This window comes from Petromyzon marinus, chromosome 79, assembly GCF_048934315.1.
Source record: "Petromyzon marinus isolate PM22_M1 ecotype Great Lakes invasive population chromosome 79, UKy_Petmar_22M1.pri1.0, whole genome shotgun sequence".
In the NCBI taxonomy this organism is placed as follows: domain Eukaryota; kingdom Metazoa; phylum Chordata; class Hyperoartia; order Petromyzontiformes; family Petromyzontidae; genus Petromyzon; species Petromyzon marinus.
The window spans coordinates 23,396,536-23,424,035 of record NC_133745.1 but is presented as its reverse complement, the minus strand read 5'-3'; the positions used below and the strand labels follow the sequence as shown (position 1 = coordinate 23,424,035).

Here is a 27,500-nt window from a genome sequence, read left to right as displayed (position 1 = left end):
ATGTGTATGTGTGTCTGTATGTATGTATCTGTGTGTGTGTGTGTGTGTCAGTGTTTGTAGTGACGTGTCGGCCCCCTCTCTACATGGGCCCCGAGTACATCAAGTACTTCAGCGATCGCACGTTGGAGGTGACCACGGCCGCCGCTAACGCTCCTCACATGCAGCACCACCGCCACGGCTTCTAGAACCTTCCGGAGCCCCCCGAGATCCCCTCTACACCACGTGGCCCACCCAGTGACACCGCCACAGCTTCTAGAACCTTCCAGAGCCCCCCGAGAACCCCTCTACACCACGTGGCCCACCCAGTGACACCGCCACGGCTTCTAGAACCTTCCGGAGCCCCCCGAGAACCCCTCTACACCACGTGGCCCACCCACCACAGCTTCTAGAACCTTCTGGAGCCCCCCGAGAACCTCTCTACACCACGTGGCCCACCCACCACAGCTTCTAGAACCTTCTGGAGCCCCCCGAGAACCTCTCTACACCACGTGGCCCACCCACCACAGCTTCTAGAACCTTCCGGAGCCCCTCGAGAGCCCCTCTACACCACGTGGCCCACCCACCACAGCTTCTAGAACCTTCCGGAGCCCCTCGAGAGCCCCTCTACACCACGTCGCTCACCCAGTGACCCCCCCCCACAGCTTCTAGAACCTTCCAGAGCCCCCCGAGAACCCCTCTACACCACGTGGCCCACCCAGTGACACCGCCACGGCTTCTAGAACCTTCCGGAGCCCCCCGATAGCCCCTCTACACCACGTGGCCCACCCACCACAGCTTCTAGAACCTTCCGGAGCCCCCCGAGAACCCCTCTACACCACGTGGCCCACCCAGTGACACCGCCACGGCTTCTAGAACCTTCCAGAGCCCCCCGAGATCCCCTCTACACCACGTGGCCCTCACCAGCACCTCACCAGCACCTCACCAGCACCTCACCAACCCTCACCAACCCTCACCAACCCTCACCAGCACCTCACCAGCACCTCACCAACCCTCACCAGCACCTCACCAGCACCTCACCAACCCTCACCAACCCTCACCAGCACCTCACCAGCACCTCACCAGCACCTCACCAGCACCTCACCAACCCTCACCAACCCTCACCAGCACCTCACCAGCACCTCACCAGCACTCACCAACCCTCACCAACCCTCACCAGCACCTCACCAGCACCTCACCAGCACCTCACCAGCACCTCACCAACACCTCACCAACCCTCACCAACACTCACCAGCACCTCACCAGCACCTCACCAACACCTCACCAGCACCTCACCAGCACCTCACCAACCCTCACCAACCCTCACCAGCACCTCACCAACCCTCACCAACCCTCACCAACCCTCACCAACACCTCACCAACCCTCACCAGCACCTCACCAACACCTCACCAGCACCTCACCAGCACCTCACCAGCACCTCACCAGCACCTCACCAACACCTCACCAGCACCTCACCAACCCTCACCAACCCTCACCAACCCTCACCAGCACCTCACCAGCACCTCACCAACACCTCACCAGCACCTCACCAACCCTCACCAACCCTCACCAACACCTCACCAGCACCTCACCAACACCTCACCAACACCTCACCAGCACCTCACCAGCACCTCACCAACCCTCACCAACCCTCACCAACCCTCACCAGCACCTCACCAACCCTCACCAACCCTCACCAGCACCTCACCAACACTCACCAGCACCTCACCAGCACCTCACCAACACCTCACCAACCCTCACCAACCCTCACCAACCCTCACCAGCACCTCATCAACCCTCACCAGCACCTCACCAACCCTCACCAGCACCTCACCAACACCTCACCAACCCTCACCAACCCTCACCAACCCTCACCAGCACCTCATCAACCCTCACCAGCACCTCACCAACCCTCACCAGCACCTCACCAACCCTCACCAGCACCTCACCAGCACCTCACCAACACCTCACCAACCCTCACCAACCCTCACCAACCCTCACCAGCACCTCACCAACCCTCACCAACCCTCACCAGCACCTCACCAACCCTCACCAGCACCTCACCAACCCTCACCAGCACCTCACCAACCCTCACCAGCACCTCACCAACCCTCACCAGCACTCACCACCCTGCTAGGTCTGGTGCTATGCCCCCAGTAAGCGGGCTGCACTAAGTTGCCTGTGACTGTGGTTGCCTGTGACTGTGGTTGTGGTTGTGGTTGCCTGTGACTGTGGTTGCGTGTGACTGTGGTTGCCTGTGGTTGCCTGTGACTGTGGTTGCCTGTGACTGTGTGTGACTGTAGTTGCCTGTGACTGTGGTTGCCTGTGACTGTAGTTGCCTGTGACTGTGGTTGCCTGTGACTGTGGTTGCGTGTGACTGTTGTTGTGTGTGACTGTGGTTGCCTGTGACTGTGGTTGCGTGTGACTGTGGTTGTGTGTGACTGTGGTTGTGTGTGACTGTGGTTGTGTGTGACTGTGGTTGCCTGTGACTGTGGTTGCCTGTGACTGTGGTTGTGTGTGACTGTGGTTGTGTGTGACTGTGGTTGTGTGTGACTGTGGTTGCCTGTGACTGTAGTTGTGGTTGTGGTTGTGGTTGCCTGTGACTGTGGTTGCCTGTGACTGTGGTTGCCTGTGACTGTGGTTGCCTGTGACTGTAGTTGACTGGTTGCCTGTGACTGTGGTTGTGGTTGCCTGTGACTGTGGTTGTGACTGTGGTTGCCTGTGACTGTGGTTGTGGTTGCCTGTGACTGTGGTTGCCTGTGACTGTGGTTGCCTGTGACTGTGGTTGTGGTTGCCTGTGACTGTGGTTGTGACTGTGGTTGCCTGTGACTGTGGTTGTGTGTGACTGTGGTTGCCTGTGACTGTAGTTGTGGTTGTGGTTGTGGTTGCCTGTGACTGTGGTTGCCTGTGACTGTGGTTGCCTGTGACTGTGGTTGCCTGTGACTGTGGTTGCCTGTGGTTGCCTGTGACTGTGGTTGCGTGTGACTGTTGTTGCTTGTGACTGTGGTTGCCTGTGACTGTGGTTGCCTGTGACTGGTTGCCTGTGGTTGCCTGTGACTGTGGTTGCCTGTGACTGTGGTTGCCTGTGACTGTGGTTGCCTGTGACTGTGGTTGTGTGTGACTGTGGTTGCCTGTGACTGTGGTTGTGTGTGACTGTGGTTGTGTGTGACTGTGGTTGTGTGTGACTGTGGTTGCCTGTGACTGTAGTTGTGGTTGTGGTTGTGGTTGCCTGTGACTGTGGTTGCCTGTGACTGTGGTTGCCTGTGACTGTGGTTGCCTGTGACTGTAGTTGACTGTGGTTGCCTGTGACTGTGGTTGTGGTTGCCTGTGACTGTGGTTGTGACTGTGGTTGCCTGTGACTGTGGTTGTGGTTGCCTGTGACTGTGGTTGCCTGTGACTGTGGTTGCCTGTGACTGTGGTTGTGGTTGCCTGTGACTGTGGTTGTGACTGTGGTTGCCTGTGACTGTGGTTGTGTGTGACTGTGGTTGCCTGTGACTGTAGTTGTGGTTGTGGTTGTGGTTGCCTGTGACTGTGGTTGCCTGTGACTGTGGTTGCCTGTGACTGTGGTTGCCTGTGACTGTGGTTGCCTGTGGTTGCCTGTGACTGTGGTTGCGTGTGACTGTTGTTGCTTGTGACTGTGGTTGCCTGTGACTGTGGTTGCCTGTGACTGGTTGCCTGTGGTTGCCTGTGACTGTGGTTGCCTGTGACTGTGGTTGCCTGTGACTGTGGTTGCCTGTGACTGTGGTTGTGTGTGACTGTGGTTGCCTGTGACTGTGGTTGTGTGTGACTGTGGTTGCGTGTGACTGTGGTTGTGTGTGACTGTGGTTGCCTGTGATTGCAGGAGGAGCTGTCACGTGACCACCACACTGCGTGGTTGTGTGTGACTGTGGCTGTGACTGTGGTTGCAGGAGGAGCTGTCACGTGACCACCACACTGTGTGGTTGTGTGTGACTGTGGTTGCAGGAGGAGCTGTCACGTGACCACCACACTGCATCGTTGTGTGTGACTGTGGTTGTGTGTGACTGTGGTTGTGTGTGACTGTGGTTGCCTGTGGTTGCAGGAGGAGCTGTCACGTGACCACCACACTGCGTGGTTGTGTGTGACTGTGGTTGCCTGTGGTTGCAGGAGGAGCTGTCACGTGACCACCACACTGTGTGGTTGGGCGAGTGGTTGTGTGTGACTGTGGTTGTGTGTGACTGTGGTTGTGTGTGACTGTGGCTGTGACTGTGGTTGCAGGAGGAGCTGTCACGTGACCACCACACTGTGTGGTTGGTCGAGTGGTTGTGTGTGACTGTGGTTGTGTGTGACTGTGGTTGCCTGTGGTTGCAGGAGGAGCTGTCACGTGACCACCACACTGCGTGGTTGTGTGTGACTGTGGCTGTGACTGTGGTTGCAGGAGGAGCTGTCACGTGACCACCACACTGTGTGGTTGTGTGTGACTGTGGTTGTGTGTGACTGTGGTTGCAGGAGGAGCTGTCACGTGACCACCACACTGTGTGGTTGTGTGTGACTGTGGTTGCAGGAGGAGCTGTCACGTGACCACCACACTGTGTGGTTGGTCGAGTGGTTGTGTGTGACTGTGGTTGCCTGTGGTTGCAGGAGGAGCTGTCACGTGACCACCACACTGTGTGGTTGTGTGTGACTGTGGTTGTGTGTGACTGTGACTGTGGTTGTGTGTGACTGTGGTTGTGTGTGACTGTGGTTGCAGGAGGAGCTGTCACGTGACCGCCACACTGTGTGGTTGGTCGAGTTCTTTGCTAACTGGGTCCCAGAGTGCCAAACGTTTGCTCCGATCTTCGCTGACCTCTCGCTGCGGTCAGCCGCTCACTCGCACGCACACACAGACACACACAGACACACAGTACACACAGACACACACACACACTCACACACACACAGACACACACACAGACACACACACAGACACACACACAGACACACAGACACAGACACACACAGACACACACACACATTCACACACACACTCACACACACAGTCACACACAGACACACACACACAGACACACACTCACACACACACACAGACACACACTCACACACAGACACACACTCACACACAGACACACACACACAGACACACACACACACAGACACACACAGACACAGACACACACTACACACACACAGACACACACAGTACACACAGTCACACACACACAGACACACACACAGACACTACACACAGACATTCACACACACACACTCACACACTCACACACAGACACACACAGACACACACAGACACACACAGACACACTCACAGACACACACAGACATACACACTCACACACAGTCACACACACACACAGTCACACACACTCACACACAGACACACACACTCACACACAGACACACACACACACAGACACACACACAGACACAGTACACACACACACAGTACACACACACACAGACACACAGTACACACACACACAGACACACACACAGACACACACACACAGCCACACACACACATACACACACAGACACACACAGACACACACACTCACACACACAGTCACACACACACAGACACACACACCACACACACACACAGATTCACACACTCACACAGACACACACACTCACACACACACAGACGCTCACACAGACACACACACAAACACTCACAGACACACACACAGACAGTCACAGACACACACACACAGACACACACACACACAGTCACACACAGACACACACACACACAGACACTCACACAGTCACACACAGTACACACAGACACACACTCACACACACAGTCACACACACACAGTCACGCACACACAGTACACACACACTCACTCACACACACACTCACACACACTCACACACACTCACACACACACAGACACACACACACATACAGTACACACACACACAGTCACACACACACACACAGACACACACACACACACACAGACACACACACACACACAGACACAGACAGACACACACACAGACACACACACACAGACACACTACACACTACACACTCACACACACAGACACACACAGACACACAGTACACACAGACACACACACAGACACACACACAGACACACACACTACACAAAGACACACACACTCACACAGACACAGACACACACTCACACAGTCACACACACACAGACACTCACACACACAGACACACACTCACACACACTCACACACACAGTACACACACTCACACACACACAGTACACACTCACACACACAGACACAGACATACACACTCACACAGTCACACACACACAGTCACACATACACACACACAGACACACAGACACACTCACACACAGACACACTCACACACACAACAACAACCGCCATTCGCCACTAAGTGGCGGTGACGTCACCACGACGCTTGTGCCAGGCTATGTGCACCGTGAGACACACACACAGACACACAGACACACACACACAGACACTCTACACTCACACAGACACACACAGACACACACAGTCACACACAGACACACACACACTCACACACAGTACACACACACACAGACACACACACACAGACACACACAGTCACACACACACACACTCACACACAGACGCACACACACTCACACAGACAGACACACACACACTCACACAGACACACACAGTACACACAGACACACTCACACACACAGTCACACACACACAGTCACGCACACACTCACTCACACACACACTCACACACACTCACACACACTCACACACACACAGACACACACACATACAGTACACACACACTCAGACATACACACTCACACAGTACACACACACACACTCACACACAGACACAGATACACACACAGATACACACACACAGATACACACACACACAGTCACACACACACAGTCACACACACACTCACACACACTCACACAGATTCACACACACACAGACACACACAGACACACACACACACACTCACAGACACTCACACGCACAGACACACACACACAGACAGATACACACACACTAACACACACATACACAGACACACACACAGACACACAGTACACACACACACAGACACACACAGATACACACACACTCACACACACATACACAGACACACACACACAGACACACAGTACACACACACACAGACACACACACACACAGACACACACAGACACACACACTCACACACACAGTCACACACTCACACACACAGACACACAAACACAGACACACACACACACTCACACACACACACACTCACACACTCACACACAGACACTCACAGACACACACACACACAGACACTCACAGACACACACACGCACAGACACACACACACACAGACAGATACACACACACTAACACACACATACACAGACACACACACAGACACACAGTACACACACACACAGACACACACAGATACACACACACTCACACACACATACACAGACACACACACACAGACACACAGTACACACACACACAGACACACACACACACACACAGACACACACACACACACAGACACACACAGACACACACACTCACACACACAGTCACACACTCACACACACAGACACACACACACAGACACACACACACTCACACACACTCACACACTCACACACAGACACTCACAGACACACACACACACACAGACACTCACAGACACACACACACACAGACACACACAGACACACACACAGTCACACACAGACACACACACAGACACACACAGACACTCACACAGTCACACACAGTACACACAGACACACACTCACACACACAGTCACACACACACAGTCACGCACACACAGTACACACACACTCACTCACACACACACTCACACACACTCACACACACACAGACACACACACATACAATTACACACACACTCAGACATACACACTCACACAGTCACACACACACACACAGACACACACATACACTCACACACTCACACAGTACACACACACACACTCACACACACAGATACACACACAGATACACACACACAGATACACACACACGCAGTCACACACACAGTCACACACACAGTCACACGCACAGTCACACACACACAGTCACACACACACTCACACACACTCACACAGATTCACACACACACAGACACACACACACAGACACACACACAGACACACACACACACAGACACACACAGACACACTCACTCACACACACACAGACACTCACACGCACACACAGACACTCACTCACACACACACAGTACACACACACAGACACACACACACAGACACACTCACACACACACACAGACACACATACACAGTCACACACACAGAGACACACACACTCAGACACACACTCAGACACACACACTCACTCACACACACACACAGACACTCAGACACACGCACACACTCTCTCACACACACACACACAGACACACACACAGAGACATACACACACACAGACATACACACACTCACATACACACAGAGACCCACAGACTCACTCACACAGAGACCCACAGACTCACCACACAGACACCCACAGACTCACCACACAGAGACCCACAGACTCACCACACACAAAGACCCACAGACTCACTCAAACAGAGGCCCACAGACTCACCACACAGAGACCCACAGACTCACCACACAGAGACCCAAAGACTCACTCACACAGAGACCCACAGACTCATCACACAGAGACCCACAGACTCACCACACAGAGACCCACAGACTCACCACACAGAGACCCACAGACTCACTCACACAGACACCCACAGACTCATCACACAGAGACCCACAGACTCACCACACAGAGACCCACAGACTCACTCACACAGAGACCCACAGACTCACCACACAGAGACCCACAGACTCACTCACACAGAGACCCACAGACTCACCACACAGAGACCCACAGACTCACTCACACAGAGACCCACAGACTCACTCACACAGAGAACCACAGACTCACTCACACAGAGACCCACAGACTCACCACACAGAGACCCACAGACTCACCACACAGAGACCCAAAGACTCACTCACACAGAGACCCACAGACTCATCACACAGAGACCCACAGACTCACCACACAGAGACCCACAGACTCACCACACAGAGACCCACAGACTCACTCACACAGACACCCACAGACTCATCACACAGAGACCCACAGACTCACCACACAGAGACCCACAGACTCACTCACACAGAGACCCACAGACTCACCACACAGAGACCCACAGACTCACTCACACAGAGACCCACAGACTCACCACACAGAGACCCACAGACTCACTCACACAGAGACCCACAGACTCACTCACACAGAGAACCACAGACTCACTCACACAGAGACCCACAGACTCACCACACAGAGACCCACAGACTCACCACACAGAGACCCACAGACTCACTCACACAGAGACCCATAGACTCACCACACAGAGACCCATAGACTCACCACACAGAGACCCACAGATTCACTCACACAGAGACCCACAGACTCACCAAACAGAGACCCACAGACTCACCACACAGAGACCCACAGACTCACTCACACAGAGACTCACAGACTCACTCACACAGAGACCCACAGACTCACCACACGGAGACCCACAGACTCACACAGAGACTCACAGACTCACCACACAGAGACCCACAGACTCACCACACGGAGACCCACAGACTCACACAGAGACTCACAGACTCACTACACAGAGACCCACAGACTCACCACACAGAGACCCACAGACTCACCACACAGAGACCTACAGACTCACCACACAGAGACCCACAGACTCACCACACACAGAGACCCACAGACTCACCACACAGAGACACACAGACTCACTCACACAGAGACCCACAGACTCACCACACAGAGACCCACAGACTCACTCACACAGAGAACCACAGACTCACTCACACAGAGACCCACAGACTCACTCACACAGAGACCCACAGACTCACCACACAGAGACCCACAGACTCACACACACAGAGACCCACAGACTCACCACACAGAGACCCACAGACTCACCACACAGAGACACACAGACTCACTCACACAGAGACCCACAGACTCACCACACAGAGACCCACAGACTCACACAGAGACCCAAAGACTCACTCACACACAGACCCACAGACTCACTCACACAGAGCCCACAGACTCACTCACACAGAGACCCACAGACTCACTCACACAGAGACCCACAGACTCACTCACTCAGAGACCCCCAGACTCACCACACAGAGACCCACAGACTCACTCACACAGACACCCACAGACTCACTCACACAGAGACCCACAGACTCACTCACACAGACACCCACAGACTCACACAGAGACCCACAGACTCACCACACAGAGACCCACAGACTCACCACACAGAGACCCACAGACTCACTCACACAGAGACCCACAGACTCACTTGCACAGAGACCCACAGACTCACCACACAGAGACCCACAGACTCACTCACACAGAGACCCACAGACTCACTCACACAGAGACCCACAGACTCACCACACAGACCCACAGACTCACTCACACAGAGACCCATAGACTCATCACACAGAGACACACAGACTCACCACACAGAGACCCATAGACTCACCACACAGAGACACACAGACTCACCACACAGACCCACAGACTCACCACACAGAGACCCATAGACTCATCACACAGAGACACACAGACTCACCACACAGACCCACAGACTCACCACACAGAGACCCATAGACTCACCACACAGAGATCCACAGACTCATCACACAGAGATACACAGACTCACCACACAGAGACCCACAGACTCACCACAGAGAGACCCATAGACTCGCCACACAGAGATCCACAGACTCACCACACAGAGACCCACAGACTCACCACACAGAGACCCATAGACTCACCACACAGAGACCCATAGACTCACTCACACAGAGACCCATAGACTCACACAGAGACACACAGACTCACCACACAGAGACCCACAGACTCACCACACAGAGACCCATAGACTCACCACACAGAGATCCACAGACTCACCACACAGAGACCCACAGACTCACCACACAGAGACCCATAGACTCACCACACAGAGATCCACAGACTCACCACACAGAGACCCACAGACTCACCACACAGAGACCCATAGACTCACCACACAGAGACCCATAGACTCACTCACACAGAGACCCATAGACTCACACAGAGACACACAGACTCACCACACAGAGACCCACAGACTCACCACACAGAGACCCATAGACTCACCACACAGAGATCCACAGACTCACCACACAGAGACCCACAGACTCACCACACAGAGACCCATAGACTCACCACACAGAGATCCACAGACTCACCACACAGAGACCCACAGACTCACCACACAGAGACCCATAGACTCACTCACACAGAGACCCATAGACTCACCACACAGAGACCCACAGACTCACCACACAGAGACCCATAGACTCACCACACAGAGATCCACAGACTCACCACACAGAGACCCACAGACTCACCACACAGAGACCCATAGACTCACACAGAGACCCACAGACTCACTCACACAGAGACACACAGACTCGCTTACACAGAGACCCACAGACTCACCACACAGACACCCACAGACTCACCACACAGAGACCCACAGACTCACCACACAGAGACCCACAGACTCACCACACAGAGACCCACAGACTCACCACACAGAGACCCACAGACTCACCACACAGAGACCCACAGACTCACCACACAGAGACCCACAGACTCACTCACGCAGAGACCCACAGACTCACACAGAGACCCACAGACTCACCACACAGAGACCCACAGACTCACCACACAGAGACCCACAGACTCACCACACAGAGACCCACAGACTCACCACACACAGACCCACAGACTCACCACACAGAGACCCACAGACTCACCACACAGAGACCCACAGACTCACTCACACAGAGACCCACAGACTCACCACACAGAGACCCACAGACTCACTCACACAAACACCCACAGACTCACCACACAGAGACCCACAGACTCATCACACAGAGACCCACAGACTCACCACACAGAGACCCACAGACTCACTCACACAGAGACCCACAGACTCACCACACAGAGACCCACAGACTCACCACACACAGAGACCCACAGACTCACCACACAGAGACCCACAGACTCACCACACAGAGACCCACAGACTCACTCACACAGAGACCCACAGACTCACCACACAGAGACCCACAGACTCACCACACAGAGACCCACAGACTCACTCACCCAGAGACCCATAGACTCACCACACAGAGACCCACAGACTCACCACACAGAGACTCACAGACTCACTACACAGAGACCCACAGACTCATTCACACAGAGACCCACAGACTCACCACACAGAGACCCACAGCCTCACCACACAGAGACCCACAGACTCACCACACAGAGACCCACAGACTCACCACACACAGAGACCCACAGACTCACTCACACAGAGACCCACAGACTCACCACACAGAGACCCACAGACTCACTCACACAGAGACCCATAGACTCACCACACAGAGACCCACAGACTCACCACACAGAGACCCACAGACTCACCACACAGAGACCCACAGACTCACCACACAAAGACCCACAGACTCACTCACACAGAGACCCACAGACTCACCACACATAGAGACCCATAGACTCACCACACAGAGACCCACAGACTCATCACACAGAGACCCACAGACTCACCACACAGAGACCCACAGACTCACCACACACAGAGACCCACAGACTCACTCACACAGAGACCCATAGACTCACCACACAGAGACCCATAGACTCACCACACAGAGACCCACAGACTCACTCACACAGAGACTCACAGACTCACCACACAGAGACCCACAGACTCACTCACACAGAGACCCACAGACTCACTCACACAGAGACCCACAGACTCACTCACACAGAGACCCACAGACTCACTCACACAGAGACCCACAGACTCACTCACACAGAGACCCACAGACTCACTCACACAGAGACCCACAGACTCACCACACAGAGACCCACAGACTCACCACACAGAGACCCACAGACTCACTCACACAGAGACCCACAGACTCACTCACACAAAGACCCACAGACTCACTCACACAGAGACCCACAGACTCACCACACAGAGACCCACAGACTCACTCACACAGAGACCCACAGACTCACTCACACAGAGACCCACAGACTCACCACACAGAGACCCACAGACTCACTCACACAGAGAGCCACAGACTCACTCACTCAGAGAGCCACAGACTCACCACACAGAGAGCCACAGACTCACTCACGCAGAGACACACAGACTCACTCACACAGAGACACACAGACTCACTCACACAGAGACCCACAGACTCACTCACACAGAGACCCACAGACTCACTCACACAGAGACCCACAGACTCACCACACAGAGACCCACAGACTCACTCACACAGAGACCCACAGACTCACTCACACAAAGACCCACAGACTCACTCACACAGAGACCCACAGACTCACTCACACAGAGACCCACAGACTCACTCACACAGAGACCCACAGACTCACTCACACAGAGACCCACAGACTCACTCACACAGAGACCCACAGACTCACCACACAGAGACCCACAGACTCACTCACACAGAGAGCCACCGACTCACTCACTCAGAGAGCCACAGACTCACTCACACAGAGACCCACAGACTCACTCACACAGAGACCCACAGACTCACCACACAGAGACCCACAGACTCACTCACACAAAGACCCACAGACTCACTCACACAGAGACCCACAGACTCACTCACACAGAGACCCACAGACTCACTCACACAGAGACCCACAGACTCACTCACACAGAGACCCACAGACTCACTCACACAGAGACCCACAGACTCACACAGAGACCCACAGACTCACCACACAGAGACCCACAGACTCACTCACACAGAGACCCACAGACTCACTCACACAGAGACCCACAGACTCACTCACACAGAGTCCCACAGACTCACCACACAGAGACCCACAGACTCACCACAATGACCCACAGACTCACCACACAGAGACCCACAGACTCACCACACAGAGACCCACAGACTCACCACACAGAGACCCACAGACTCACCACACAGAGACCCACAGACTCACCACACAGAGACCCACAGACTCACCACACAGAGACCCACAGACTCACCACACAGAGACCCACAGACTCACCACACAGAGACCCACAGACTCACCACACAGAGACCCACAGACTCACCACACAGAGACCCACAGACTCACCACACAGAGACCCACAGACTCACCACACACAGAGACCCACAGACTCACCACACAGAGACACACAGACTCACCACACAGAGACCCACAGACTCACTCACACAGAGACCCACAGACTCACACAGAGACCCACAGACTCACTCACACAGAGACCCACAGACTCACTCACACAGAGACCCACAGACTCACCACACAGAGACCCACAGACTCACCACACAGAGACCCACAGACTCACCACACAGAGACCCACAGACTCACCACACAAGAGACCACAGACTCATCACAGAAACCCATAGACTCACTCACACAGAGACCCACAGACTCACCACACAGAGACCCATAGACTCACCACACAGAGACCCACAGACTCACCACACAGAGACACAGACTCACCACACAGAGACCCACAGACTCACCACACAGAGACCTACAGACTCACCACACAGAGACCCACAGACTCACCACACACAGAGACCCACAGACTCACCACACAGAGACACACAGACTCACTCACACAGAGACCCACAGACTCACCACACAGAGACCCACAGACTCACTCACACAGAGACCCACAGACTCACTCACACAGAGACCCACAGACTCACTCACACAGAGACCCACAGACTCACCACACAGAGACCCACAGACTCACACAGAGACCCAAAGACTCACTCACACACAGACCCACAGACTCACTCACACAGAGCCCACAGACTCACTCACACAGAGACCCACAGACTCACTCACACAGAGACCCACAGACTCACTCACACAGAGACCCACAGACTCACCACACAGAGACCCACAGACTCACCACACAGAGACCCACAGACTCACCACACAGAGACCCACAGACTCACCACACAGAGACCCACAGACTCACCACACAGAGACCCACAGACTCACCACACAGAGACCCATAGACTCAGCACACAGAGATCCACAGACTCACCACACAGAGACCCACAGACTCACTCACACAGAGACCCACAGACTCACTCACACAGAGTCCCACAGACTCACCACACAGAGACCCACAGACTCACCACAATGACCCACAGACTCACCACACAGAGACCCACAGACTCACCACACAGAGACCCACAGACTCACCACACAGAGACCCACAGACTCACCACACAGAGACCCACAGACTCACCACACAGAGACCCACAGACTCACCACACAGAGACCCACAGACTCACCACACAGAGACCCACAGACTCACCACACAGAGACCCACAGACTCACCACACAGAGACCCACAGACTCACCACACAGAGACCCACAGACTCACCACACAGAGACCCACAGACTCACCACACACAGAGACCCACAGACTCACCACACAGAGACACACAGACTCACCACACAGAGACCCACAGACTCACTCACACAGAGACCCACAGACTCACACAGAGACCCACAGACTCACTCACACAGAGACCCACAGACTCACTCACACAGAGACCCACAGACTCACCACACAGAGACCCACAGACTCACCACACAGAGACCCACAGACTCACCACACAGAGACCCACAGACTCACCACACAAGAGACCACAGACTCATCACAGAAACCCATAGACTCACTCACACAGAGACCCACAGACTCACCACACAGAGACCCATAGACTCACCACACAGAGACCCACAGACTCACCACACAGAGACACAGACTCACCACACAGAGACCCACAGACTCACCACACAGAGACCTACAGACTCACCACACAGAGACCCACAGACTCACCACACACAGAGACCCACAGACTCACCACACAGAGACACACAGACTCACTCACACAGAGACCCACAGACTCACCACACAGAGACCCACAGACTCACTCACACAGAGACCCACAGACTCACTCACACAGAGACCCACAGACTCACTCACACAGAGACCCACAGACTCACCACACAGAGACCCACAGACTCACACAGAGACCCAAAGACTCACTCACACACAGACCCACAGACTCACTCACACAGAGCCCACAGACTCACTCACACAGAGACCCACAGACTCACTCACACAGAGACCCACAGACTCACTCACACAGAGACCCACAGACTCACCACACAGAGACCCACAGACTCACCACACAGAGACCCACAGACTCACCACACAGAGACCCACAGACTCACCACACAGAGACCCACAGACTCACCACACAGAGACCCACAGACTCACCACACAGAGACCCATAGACTCAGCACACAGAGATCCACAGACTCACCACACAGAGACCCACAGACTCACTCACACAGAGACCCACATATTCACCACACAGAGACCCACAAACTCATCACACAGAGATCCACAGACTCACTCACACAGAGACCCACAGACTCACCACACAGAGACCCATAGACTCACCACACAGAGACCCACAGACTCACCACACAGAGACCCACAGACTCACCACACAGAGACCCACAGACTCACCACACAGAGACCCACAGACTCACCACACAGAGACCCACAGACTCACCACACAGAGACCCACAGACTCACTCACACAGAGACCCACAGACTCACCACACAGAGACCCACAGACTCACCACACAGAGACCCACAGATTCACTCACACAGACACCCACAGACTCACCACACAGAGACCCACAGATTCACTCACACAGAGACCCACAGACTCACCACACAGAGACCCACAGACTCACCACACAGAGACCCACAGACTCACCACACAGAGACCCACAGACTCACCACACAGAGACCCACAGACTCACTCACACAGAGCCCCACAGAATCACACAGAGACCCACAGACTCACTCACACAGAGAGCCACAGACTCACTCACACAGAGACCCACAAACTCACTCACCCAGAGACCCACAGACTCACTCACACAGAGACCCACAGACTCACTCACACAGAGACCCACAGACTCACCACACAGAGACCCACAGACTCACCACACAGAGACCCACAGACTCACTCACACAGAGACCCATAGACTCACCACACAGAGACCCATAGACTCACCACACAGAGACCCACAGACTCACTCACACAGAGACTCACAGACTCACCACACAGAGACCCACAGACTCATCACACAGAGACCCACAGACTCACCACACAGAGACCCACAGACTCACTCACACAGAGACCCACAGACTCACCACACAGAAACCCACAGACTCACCACACAGAGACTCACAGACTCACCACACAGAGACCCACAGACTCACTCACACAGAGAACCACAGACTCACCACACAGAGACCCACAGACTCATCACACAGAGACCCACAGACTCACTCACACAGAGACCCATAGACTCACTCACACAGAGACCCACAGACTCACCACACAGAGACCCATAGACTCACTCACACAGAGACCCATAGACTCACTCACACAGAGACCCACAGACTCACTCACACAGAGACCCACAGACTCACCACACAGAGACCCACAGACTCACTCACACAGAGACCCACAGACTCACCACACAGAGACCCACAGACTCACCTCACAGAGACCCACAGACTCACTCACACAGAGACCCACAGACTCACTCACACAGAGACCCACAGACTCACCACACAGAGACCCACAGACTCATCACACAGAGACCCACAGACTCACTCACACAGAGACCCATAGACTCACTCACACAGAGACCCACAGACTCACCACACAGAGACCCATAGACTCACTCACACAGAGACCCATAGACTCACTCACACAGAGACCCACAGACTCACTCACACAGAGACCCACAGACTCAACACACAGAGACCCACAGACTCACTCACACAGAGACCCACAGACTCACTCACACAGAGACCCACAGACTCAACACACAGAGACCCACAGACTCACTCACACAGAGACCCACAGACTCACCACACAGAGACCCACAGACTCATCACACAGAGACCCACAGACTCACTCACACAGAGACCCACAGACTCACTCACACAGAGACCCATAGACTCACTCACACAGAGACCCATAGACTCACACAGAGACACACAGACTCACCACACAGAGACCCACAGACTCACCACACAGAGACCCACAGACTCACCACACAGAGACCCACAGACTCACTCACACAGAGACCCACAGACTCACCACACAGAGACCCACAGACTCAATCACACAGAGACCCACAGACTCACCACACAGAGTCCCACAGACTCACTCACACAGAGACCCACAGAATCACACAGAGACCCATAGACTCACCACACAGAGACCCATAGACTCACTCACACAGAGACCCATAGACTCACCACAGAGACCGACAGACTCACCACACAGAGACCCATAGACTCACCACACAGAGACTCACCACACAGAGACCCACAGACTCACCACACAGAGACCCACAGACTCACTCACACAAAGACCCACAGACTCACCACACAGAGACCCACAGACTCACCACACAGAGACACACAGACTCACCACACAGAGACCCATAGACTCACCACACAGAGACCCACAGACTCACCACACAGAGACCCACAGACTCACCACACAGAGACCCACAGACTCACTACACAGAGACCCACAGACTCACTCACGCAGAGACCCACAGACTCACCACACAGAGACCCACAGACTCACCACACAGAGACCCATAGACTCACTCACACAGAGACCCACAGACTCACACACAGAGACCGTCAGACTCACTCACACAGAGACCCATAGACTCACACAGAGACACACAGACTCACCACACAGAGACCCACAGACTCACCACACAGAGACCCACAGACTCACTCACACAGAGACCCACAGACTCACCACACAGAGACCCACAGACTCACCACACAGACCCACAGACTCACCACACAGAGACCCACAGACTCACCACACAGAGAGCCACAGACTCACTCACACAGAGAGCCACAGACTCACCACACAGAGACCCACAGACTCACTCACACAGAGACCCACAGACTCACTCACACAGAGACCCACAGACTCACCACACAGAGACCCATAGACTCACCACACAGAGACTCACCACACAGAGACCCACAGACTCACCACACAGAGACCCACAGACTCACTCACACAGAGACCCACAGACTCACCACACAGAGACCCACAGACTCACCACACAGAGACCCACAGACTCACTCACACAGAGACCCACAGACTCACCACACAGAGACCCACAGACTCACCACACAGAGACCCACAGGCTCACCACACAGAGACCCACAGACTCACTCACACAGAGACCCACAGACTCACTCACACAGAGACCCACAGACTCACCACACAGAGACCCACAGACTCACCACAAAGAGACCCATAGACTCACCACACAGAGACCCACAGACTCACTCACACAGAGACCCACAGACTCACTCACACAGAGACCCACAGACTCACCACACAGAGACCCACAGACTCACACAGAGACCCACAGACTCACCACACAGAGACACACAGACTCACTCACACAGAGACCCACAGACTCACCACACAGAGACCCACAGACTCACACACACAGGGACCCACAGACTCACTCACACAGAGACCCCAGATTCACCACACAGAGACCCACAGACTCACACAGAGACCCACAGACTCACCACACAGAGACACACAGACTCACTCACACAGAGACCCACAGACTCACCACACAGAGACCCACAGACTCACACACACAGATACCCACAGACTCACCACACAGAGACCCACAGACTCACCACACAGAGACACACAGACTCACTCACACAGAGACACACAGACTCACCACACAGAGACCCACAGACTCACCACACAGAGACCCACAGACTCACCACACAAAGAGACCCACAGACTCACTCACACAGAGCCCCACAGACTCACGCAGAGACCCACAGACTCACACAGAGACCCACAGACTCACACAGAGACCCACAGACTCACACAGAGACCCACAGACTCACCACACAGAGACCCACAGACTCACTCACACAGAGACCCACAGACTCACACACACAGAGACCCATAGACTCACCACACAGAGACCCACAGACTCACACAGAGACCCACAGACTCACTCACACAGAGACCCACAGACTCACTCACACAGAGACCCACAGACTCACCACACAGAGACCCATAGACTCACTCACACAGAGACCGACAGACTCACCACACATAGAGACCCATAGACTCACCACACAGAGACCCACCGACTCACCACACAAAGACCCACAGACTCACCACACAGAGACACACAGACTCACCACACAGAGACCCACAGACTCACCACACAGAGACCCATAGACTCACCACACAGAGACTCACCACACAGAGACACACAGACTCACCACACAGAGACCCATAGACTCACCACACAGAGACCCACAGACTCACCACACAGAGACCCACAGACTCACCACACAGAGACCCACAGACTCACTACACAGAGACCCACAGACTCACTCACGCAGAGACCCACAGACTCACTCACACAGAGACCCATAGACTCACTCACACAGAGACCCACAGACTCACCACACAGAGACCCATAGACTCACTCACACAGAGACCCACAGACTCACACACAGAGACCCACACACTCACTCACACAGAGACCCACAGACTCACCACACAGAGACCTACAGACTCACTCACACAGAGACCCATAGACTCACCACACAGAGACCCACAGACTCACTCACACAGAGACCCACAGACTCACTCACACAGAGACCCACAGACTCACCACACAGAGACCCACAGACTCATCACACAGAGACCCACAGACTCACTCACACAGAGACCCATAGACTCACTCACACAGAGACCCACAGACTCACCACACAGAGACCCATAGACTCACTCACACAGAGACCCATAGACTCACTCACACAGAGACCCACAGACTCACTCACACAGAGACCCACAGACTCAACACACAGAGACCCACAGACTCACTCACACAGAGACCCACAGACTCACTCACACAGAGACCCACAGACTCAACACACAGAGACCCACAGACTCACTCACACAGAGACCCACAGACTCACCACACAGAGACCCACAGACTCATCACACAGAGACCCACAGACTCACTCACACAGAGACCCACAGACTCACTCACACAGAGACCCATAGACTCACTCACACAGAGACCCATAGACTCACACAGAGACACACAGACTCACCACACAGAGACCCACAGACTCACCACACAGAGACCCACAGACTCACCACACAGAGACCCACAGACTCACTCACACAGAGACCCACAGACTCACCACACAGAGACCCACAGACTCAATCACACAGAGACCCACAGACTCACCACACAGAGTCCCACAGACTCACTCACACAGAGACCCACAGAATCACACAGAGACCCATAGACTCACCACACAGAGACCCATAGACTCACTCACACAGAGACCCATAGACTCACCACAGAGACCGACAGACTCACCACACAGAGACCCATAGACTCACCACACAGAGACTCACCACACAGAGACCCACAGACTCACCACACAGAGACCCACAGACTCACTCACACAAAGACCCACAGACTCACCACACAGAGACCCACAGACTCACCACACAGAGACACACAGACTCACCACACAGAGACCCATAGACTCACCACACAGAGACCCACAGACTCACCACACAGAGACCCACAGACTCACCACACAGAGACCCACAGACTCACTACACAGAGACCCACAGACTCACTCACGCAGAGACCCACAGACTCACCACACAGAGACCCACAGACTCACCACACAGAGACCCATAGACTCACTCACACAGAGACCCACAGACTCACACACAGAGACCCACAGACTCACCACACAGAGACCGTCAGACTCACTCACACAGAGACCCATAGACTCACACAGAGACACACAGACTCACCACACAGAGACCCACAGACTCACCACACAGAGACCCACAGACTCACTCACACAGAGACCCACAGACTCACCACACAGAGACCCACAGACTCACCACACAGACCCACAGACTCACCACACAGAGACCCACAGACTCACCACACAGAGAGCCACAGACTCACTCACACAGAGAGCCACAGACTCACCACACAGAGACCCACAGACTCACTCACACAGAGACCCACAGACTCACTCACACAGAGACCCACAGACTCACCACACAGAGACCCATAGACTCACCACACAGAGACTCACCACACAGAGACCCACAGACTCACCACACAGAGACCCACAGACTCACTCACACAGAGACCCACAGACTCACCACACAGAGACCCACAGACTCACCACACAGAGACCCACAGACTCACTCACACAGAGACCCACAGACTCACCACACAGAGACCCACAGACTCACCACACAGAGACCCACAGGCTCACCACACAGAGACCCACAGACTCACTCACACAGAGACCCACAGACTCACTCACACAGAGACCCACAGACTCACCACACAGAGACCCACAGACTCACCACAAAGAGACCCATAGACTCACCACACAGAGACCCACAGACTCACTCACACAGAGACCCACAGACTCACTCACACAGAGACCCACAGACTCACCACACAGAGACCCACAGACTCACACAGAGACCCACAGACTCACCACACAGAGACACACAGACTCACTCACACAGAGACCCACAGACTCACCACACAGAGACCCACAGACTCACACACACAGAGACCCCAGATTCACCACACAGAGACCCACAGACTCACCACACAGAGACCCACAGACTCACCACACAGAGACCCACAGACTCACACACACAGATACCCACAGACTCACCACACAGAGACCCACAGACTCACCACACAGAGACACACAGACTCACTCACACAGAGACACACAGACTCACCACACAGAGACCCACAGACTCACCACACAGAGACCCACAGACTCACCACACAAAGAGACCCACAGACTCACTCACACAGAGCCCCACAGACTCACGCAGAGACCCACAGACTCACACAGAGACCCACAGACTCACACAGAGACCCACAGACTCACACAGAGACCCACAGACTCACCACACAGAGACCCACAGACTCACTCACACAGAGACCCACAGACTCACACACACAGAGACCCATAGACTCACCACACAGAGACCCACAGACTCACACAGAGACCCACAGACTCACTCACACAGAGACCCACAGACTCACTCACACAGAGACCCACAGACTCACCACACAGAGACCCATAGACTCACTCACACAGAGACCGACAGACTCACCACACATAGAGACCCATAGACTCACCACACAGAGACCCACCGACTCACCACACAAAGACCCACAGACTCACCACACAGAGACACACAGACTCACCACACAGAGACCCACAGACTCACCACACAGAGACCCATAGACTCACCACACAGAGACTCACCACACAGAGACACACAGACTCACCACACAGAGACCCATAGACTCACCACACAGAGACCCACAGACTCACCACACAGAGACCCACAGACTCACCACACAGAGACCCACAGACTCACTACACAGAGACCCACAGACTCACTCACGCAGAGACCCACAGACTCACTCACACAGAGACCCATAGACTCACTCACACAGAGACCCACAGACTCACCACACAGAGACCCATAGACTCACTCACACAGAGACCCACAGACTCACACACAGAGACCCACACACTCACTCACACAGAGACCCACAGACTCACCACACAGAGACCTACAGACTCACTCACACAGAGACCCATAGACTCACCACACAGAGACCCACAGACTCACTCACACAGAGACCCATAGACTCACCACACAGAGACCCACAGACTCACCACACAGAGACCCATAGACTCACCACACAGAGACCCACAGACTCACTCACACAGAGACCCATAGACTCACTCACACAGAGACCCACAGACTCACTCACACAGACCCACAGACTCACACAGAGAGCCACAGACTCACTCACACAGAGAGCCACAGACTCACACACACAGAGACCCACAGACTCACTCACACAGAGACCCACAGACTCACCACTCAGAGACCCACAGACTCACTCACACAGAGACCCACTGACTCATTCACACAGAGACCCACAGACTCACTCACACAGACACCCACAGACTCACACAGAGATCCACAGACTCACTCACACAGAGACCCACAGACTCACCACACAGAGACCCACAGACTCACCACACAGAGACTCATAGACTCACTCACACAGCGTGTAACACGTGTGTGTCACGTGTGTGTGCGTGTGTGACACGTGTGTGTGTCGTGTGTGTGTGTGACACGTGTGTGTGTGTGACATGTGTGTGACACGTGTGTGTGTGTGACACGTGTGTGTGTGTGACACGTGTGTGACACGTGTGACATGTGTGTGTGACACGTGTGTGCGTGTGTGTGTGTGCGTGTGTGACACGTGTGTGTGACACGTGTGTGTGACACGTGTGTGTGACATGTGTGTGACACGTGTGTGTGACACGTGTGTGTGACACGTGTGTGTGACACGTGTGTGTGACACGTGTGTGTGTGACACGTGTGTGTGACACGTGTGTGTGTTGCGTGTTGCAGCTATGACTGCCCGGGCCTGAAGTTTGGCAAGGTGGACGCTGGGCGGTACGGAGACGCCAGTGCTAAGTAAGTTAGCGTGTTGTTAGCATGTTGTTAGCGTGTTGTTAGCATGTTGTTAGCGTGTTGTTAGCGTGTTGTTAGCGTGTTGTTAGCGTGTGTCTAGCGTGTGTCTAGCGTGTTGTTAGCGTGTTGTTAGCGTGTTGTTAGCGTGTGTCTAGCGTGTTGTTAGCGTGTTGTTAGCCTGTTGTTAGCCTGTTGTTAGCGTGTTGTTAGCGTGTGTCTAGCGTGTTGTTAGCGTGTTGTTAGCGTGTTGTTAGCGTGTTGTTAGCGTGTTGTTAGCGTGTTGTTAGCCTGTTGTTAGCATGTTGTTAGCGTGTGTCTAGCGTGTTGTTAGCGTGTTGTTAGCGTGTGTCTAGCGTGTTGTTAGCGTGTTGTTAGCGTGTTGTTAGCCTGTTGTTAGCGTGTTGTTAGCGTGTGTCTAGCGTGTTGTTAGCGTGTTGTTAGCCTGTTGTTAGCCTGTTGTTAGCGTGTTGTTAGCGTGTGTCTAGCGTGTTGTTAGCGTGTTGTTAGCGTGTTGTTAGCGTGTTGTTAGCGTGTGTCTAGCGTGTTGTTAGCGTGTTGTTAGCCTGTTGTTAGCCTGTTGTTAGCGTGTTGTTAGCGTGTGTCTAGCGTGTTGTTAGCGTGTTGTTAGCGTGTGTTTAGTGTGTGTGTCTAGTGTGTGTGTGTGTGTAGTGTGTGTGTGTGTGTGTCTAGTGTGTGTGTGTGTGTGTCTAGTGTGTGTGTGTGTGTCTAGTGTGTGTGTGTGTCTAGTGTGTGTGTGTGTCTAGTGTGTGTGTGTGTGTCTAGTGTGTGTGTGTGTGTGTGTCTAGTGTGTGTGTGTGTCTAGTGTGTGTGTGTGTGTGTCTAGTGTGTGTGTGTGTGTCTAGTGTGTGTGTGTGTGTGTGTCTAGTGTGTGTGTGTGTCTAGTGTGTGTGTGTGTGTGTCTAGTGTGTGTGTGTGTGTCTAGTGTGTGTGTGTGTGTGTAGTGTGTGTGTGTGTGTCTAGTGTGTGTGTGTGTGTGTCTAGTGTGTGTGTGTGTCTAGTGTGTGTGTGTGTGTGTCTAGTGTGTGTGTGTGTGTCTAGTGTGTGTGTGTGTGTCTAGTGTGTGTGTGTCTAGTGTGTGTGTGTGTGTGTAGTGTGTGTGTGTGTGTCTAGTGTGTGTGTGTGTGTGTCTAGTGTGTGTGTGTGTCTAGTGTGTGTGTGTGTGTCTAGTGTGTGTGTGTGTGTCTAGTGTGTGTGTGTGTGTGTCTAGTGTGTGTGTGTGTGTGTCTAGTGTGTGTGTGTGTGTCTAGTGTGTGTGTGTGTAGTGTGTGTGTGTGTCTAGTGTGTGTGTGTGTAGTGTGTGTGTGTGTGTGTGTCTAGTGTGTGTGTGTGTGTCTAGTGTGTGTGTGTGTGTCTAGTGTGTGTGTGTGTCTAGTGTGTGTGTGTGTCTAGTGTGTGTGTCTAGTGTGTGTGTGTGTGTCTAGTGTGTGTGTGTGTCTAGTGTGTGTGTGTGTCTAGTGTGTGTGTGTGTGTCTAGTGTGTGTGTGTGTGTCTAGTGTGTGTGTCTAGTGTGTGTGTGTGTCTAGTGTGTGTGTGTGTCTAGTGTGTGTGTGTGTGTCTAGTGTGTGTGTGTGTCTAGTGTGTGTGTGTCTAGTGTGTGTGTGTGTGTCTAGTGTGTGTGTGTGTCTAGTGTGTGTGTGTGTGTGTCTAGTGTGTGTGTGTGTCTAGTGTGTGTGTGTGTGTCTATTGTGTGTGTGTGTGTCTAGTGTGTGTGTGTGTCTAGTGTGTGTGTGTGTCTAGTGTGTGTGTGTCTAGTGTGTGTGTGTGTCTAGTGTGTGTGTGTGTGTCTATTGTGTGTGTGTGTGTGTCTAGTGTGTGTGTGTGTCTAGTGTGTGTGTGTGTGTGTCTAGTGTGTGTGTGTGTCTAGTGTGTGTGTGTTAGTGTGTGTGTGTGTGTGTCTACTGTGTGTGTGTGTCTAGTGTGTGTGTGTGTGTCTAGTGTGTGTGTGTGTCTAGTGTGTGTGTGTGTCTAGTTTGTGTGTGTGTCTAGTGTGTGTGTGTAGTGTGTGTGTGTGTCTAGTGTGTGTGTGTGTCTAGTGTGTGTGTGTGTCTAGTGTGTGTGTGTGTGTCTAGTGTGTGTGTGTCTAGTGTGTGTGTGTGTGTCTAGTGTGTGTGTGTGTGTCTAGTGTGTGTGTGTGTGTCTAGTGTGTGTGTGTCTAGTGTGTGTGTGTGTCTAGTGTGTGTGTGTGTCTAGTGTGTGTGTGTGTCTAGTGTGTGTGTGTGTGTGTCTAGTGTGTGTGTCTAGTGTGTGTGTGTGTGTGTCTAGTGTGTGTGTGTCTAGTGTGTGTGTGTGTGTCTAGTGTGTGTGTGTGTGTGTGTCTAGTGTGTGTGTGTGTGTGTCTAGTGTGTGTGTGTCTAGTGTGTGTGTGTGTGTGTCTAGTGTGTGTGTGTGTGTCTAGTGTGTGCGTGTGTCTAGTGTGTGTGTGTGTCTAGTGTGTGTGTGTGTGTCTAGTGTGTGTGTGTGTGTGTCTAGTGTGTGTGTGTGTCTAGTGTGTGTGTGTGTCTAGTGTGTGTGTGTGTGTCTAGTGTGTGTGTGTGTGTCTAGTGT

At 53.5% G+C, this 27,500-nt stretch overlaps 2 protein-coding genes across 4 annotated transcripts in view; both read left to right on the top strand.

The window, feature by feature from the left end:
* LOC142907476 (uncharacterized) overlaps positions 1 to 27,500 on the top strand; it is a 478,656-nt gene that overhangs the window by 81,642 nt on the left and 369,514 nt on the right. The window lies entirely within an intron of this gene.
* Positions 1 to 27,500, top strand: part of LOC116938057 (thioredoxin-related transmembrane protein 2-like) — a 56,096-nt gene that overhangs the window by 13,602 nt on the left and 14,994 nt on the right. For all 3 annotated transcript variants that reach the window (XM_076057033.1, XM_076057035.1, XM_076057034.1), the window contains exons 4-6: positions 52 to 128; positions 4,686 to 4,792; positions 24,873 to 24,938. In XM_076057033.1, the coding sequence (XP_075913148.1) occupies positions 52 to 128; positions 4,686 to 4,792; positions 24,873 to 24,938 (250 nt within the window). The remainder of the gene's footprint in view (positions 1 to 51; positions 129 to 4,685; positions 4,793 to 24,872; positions 24,939 to 27,500) is intronic.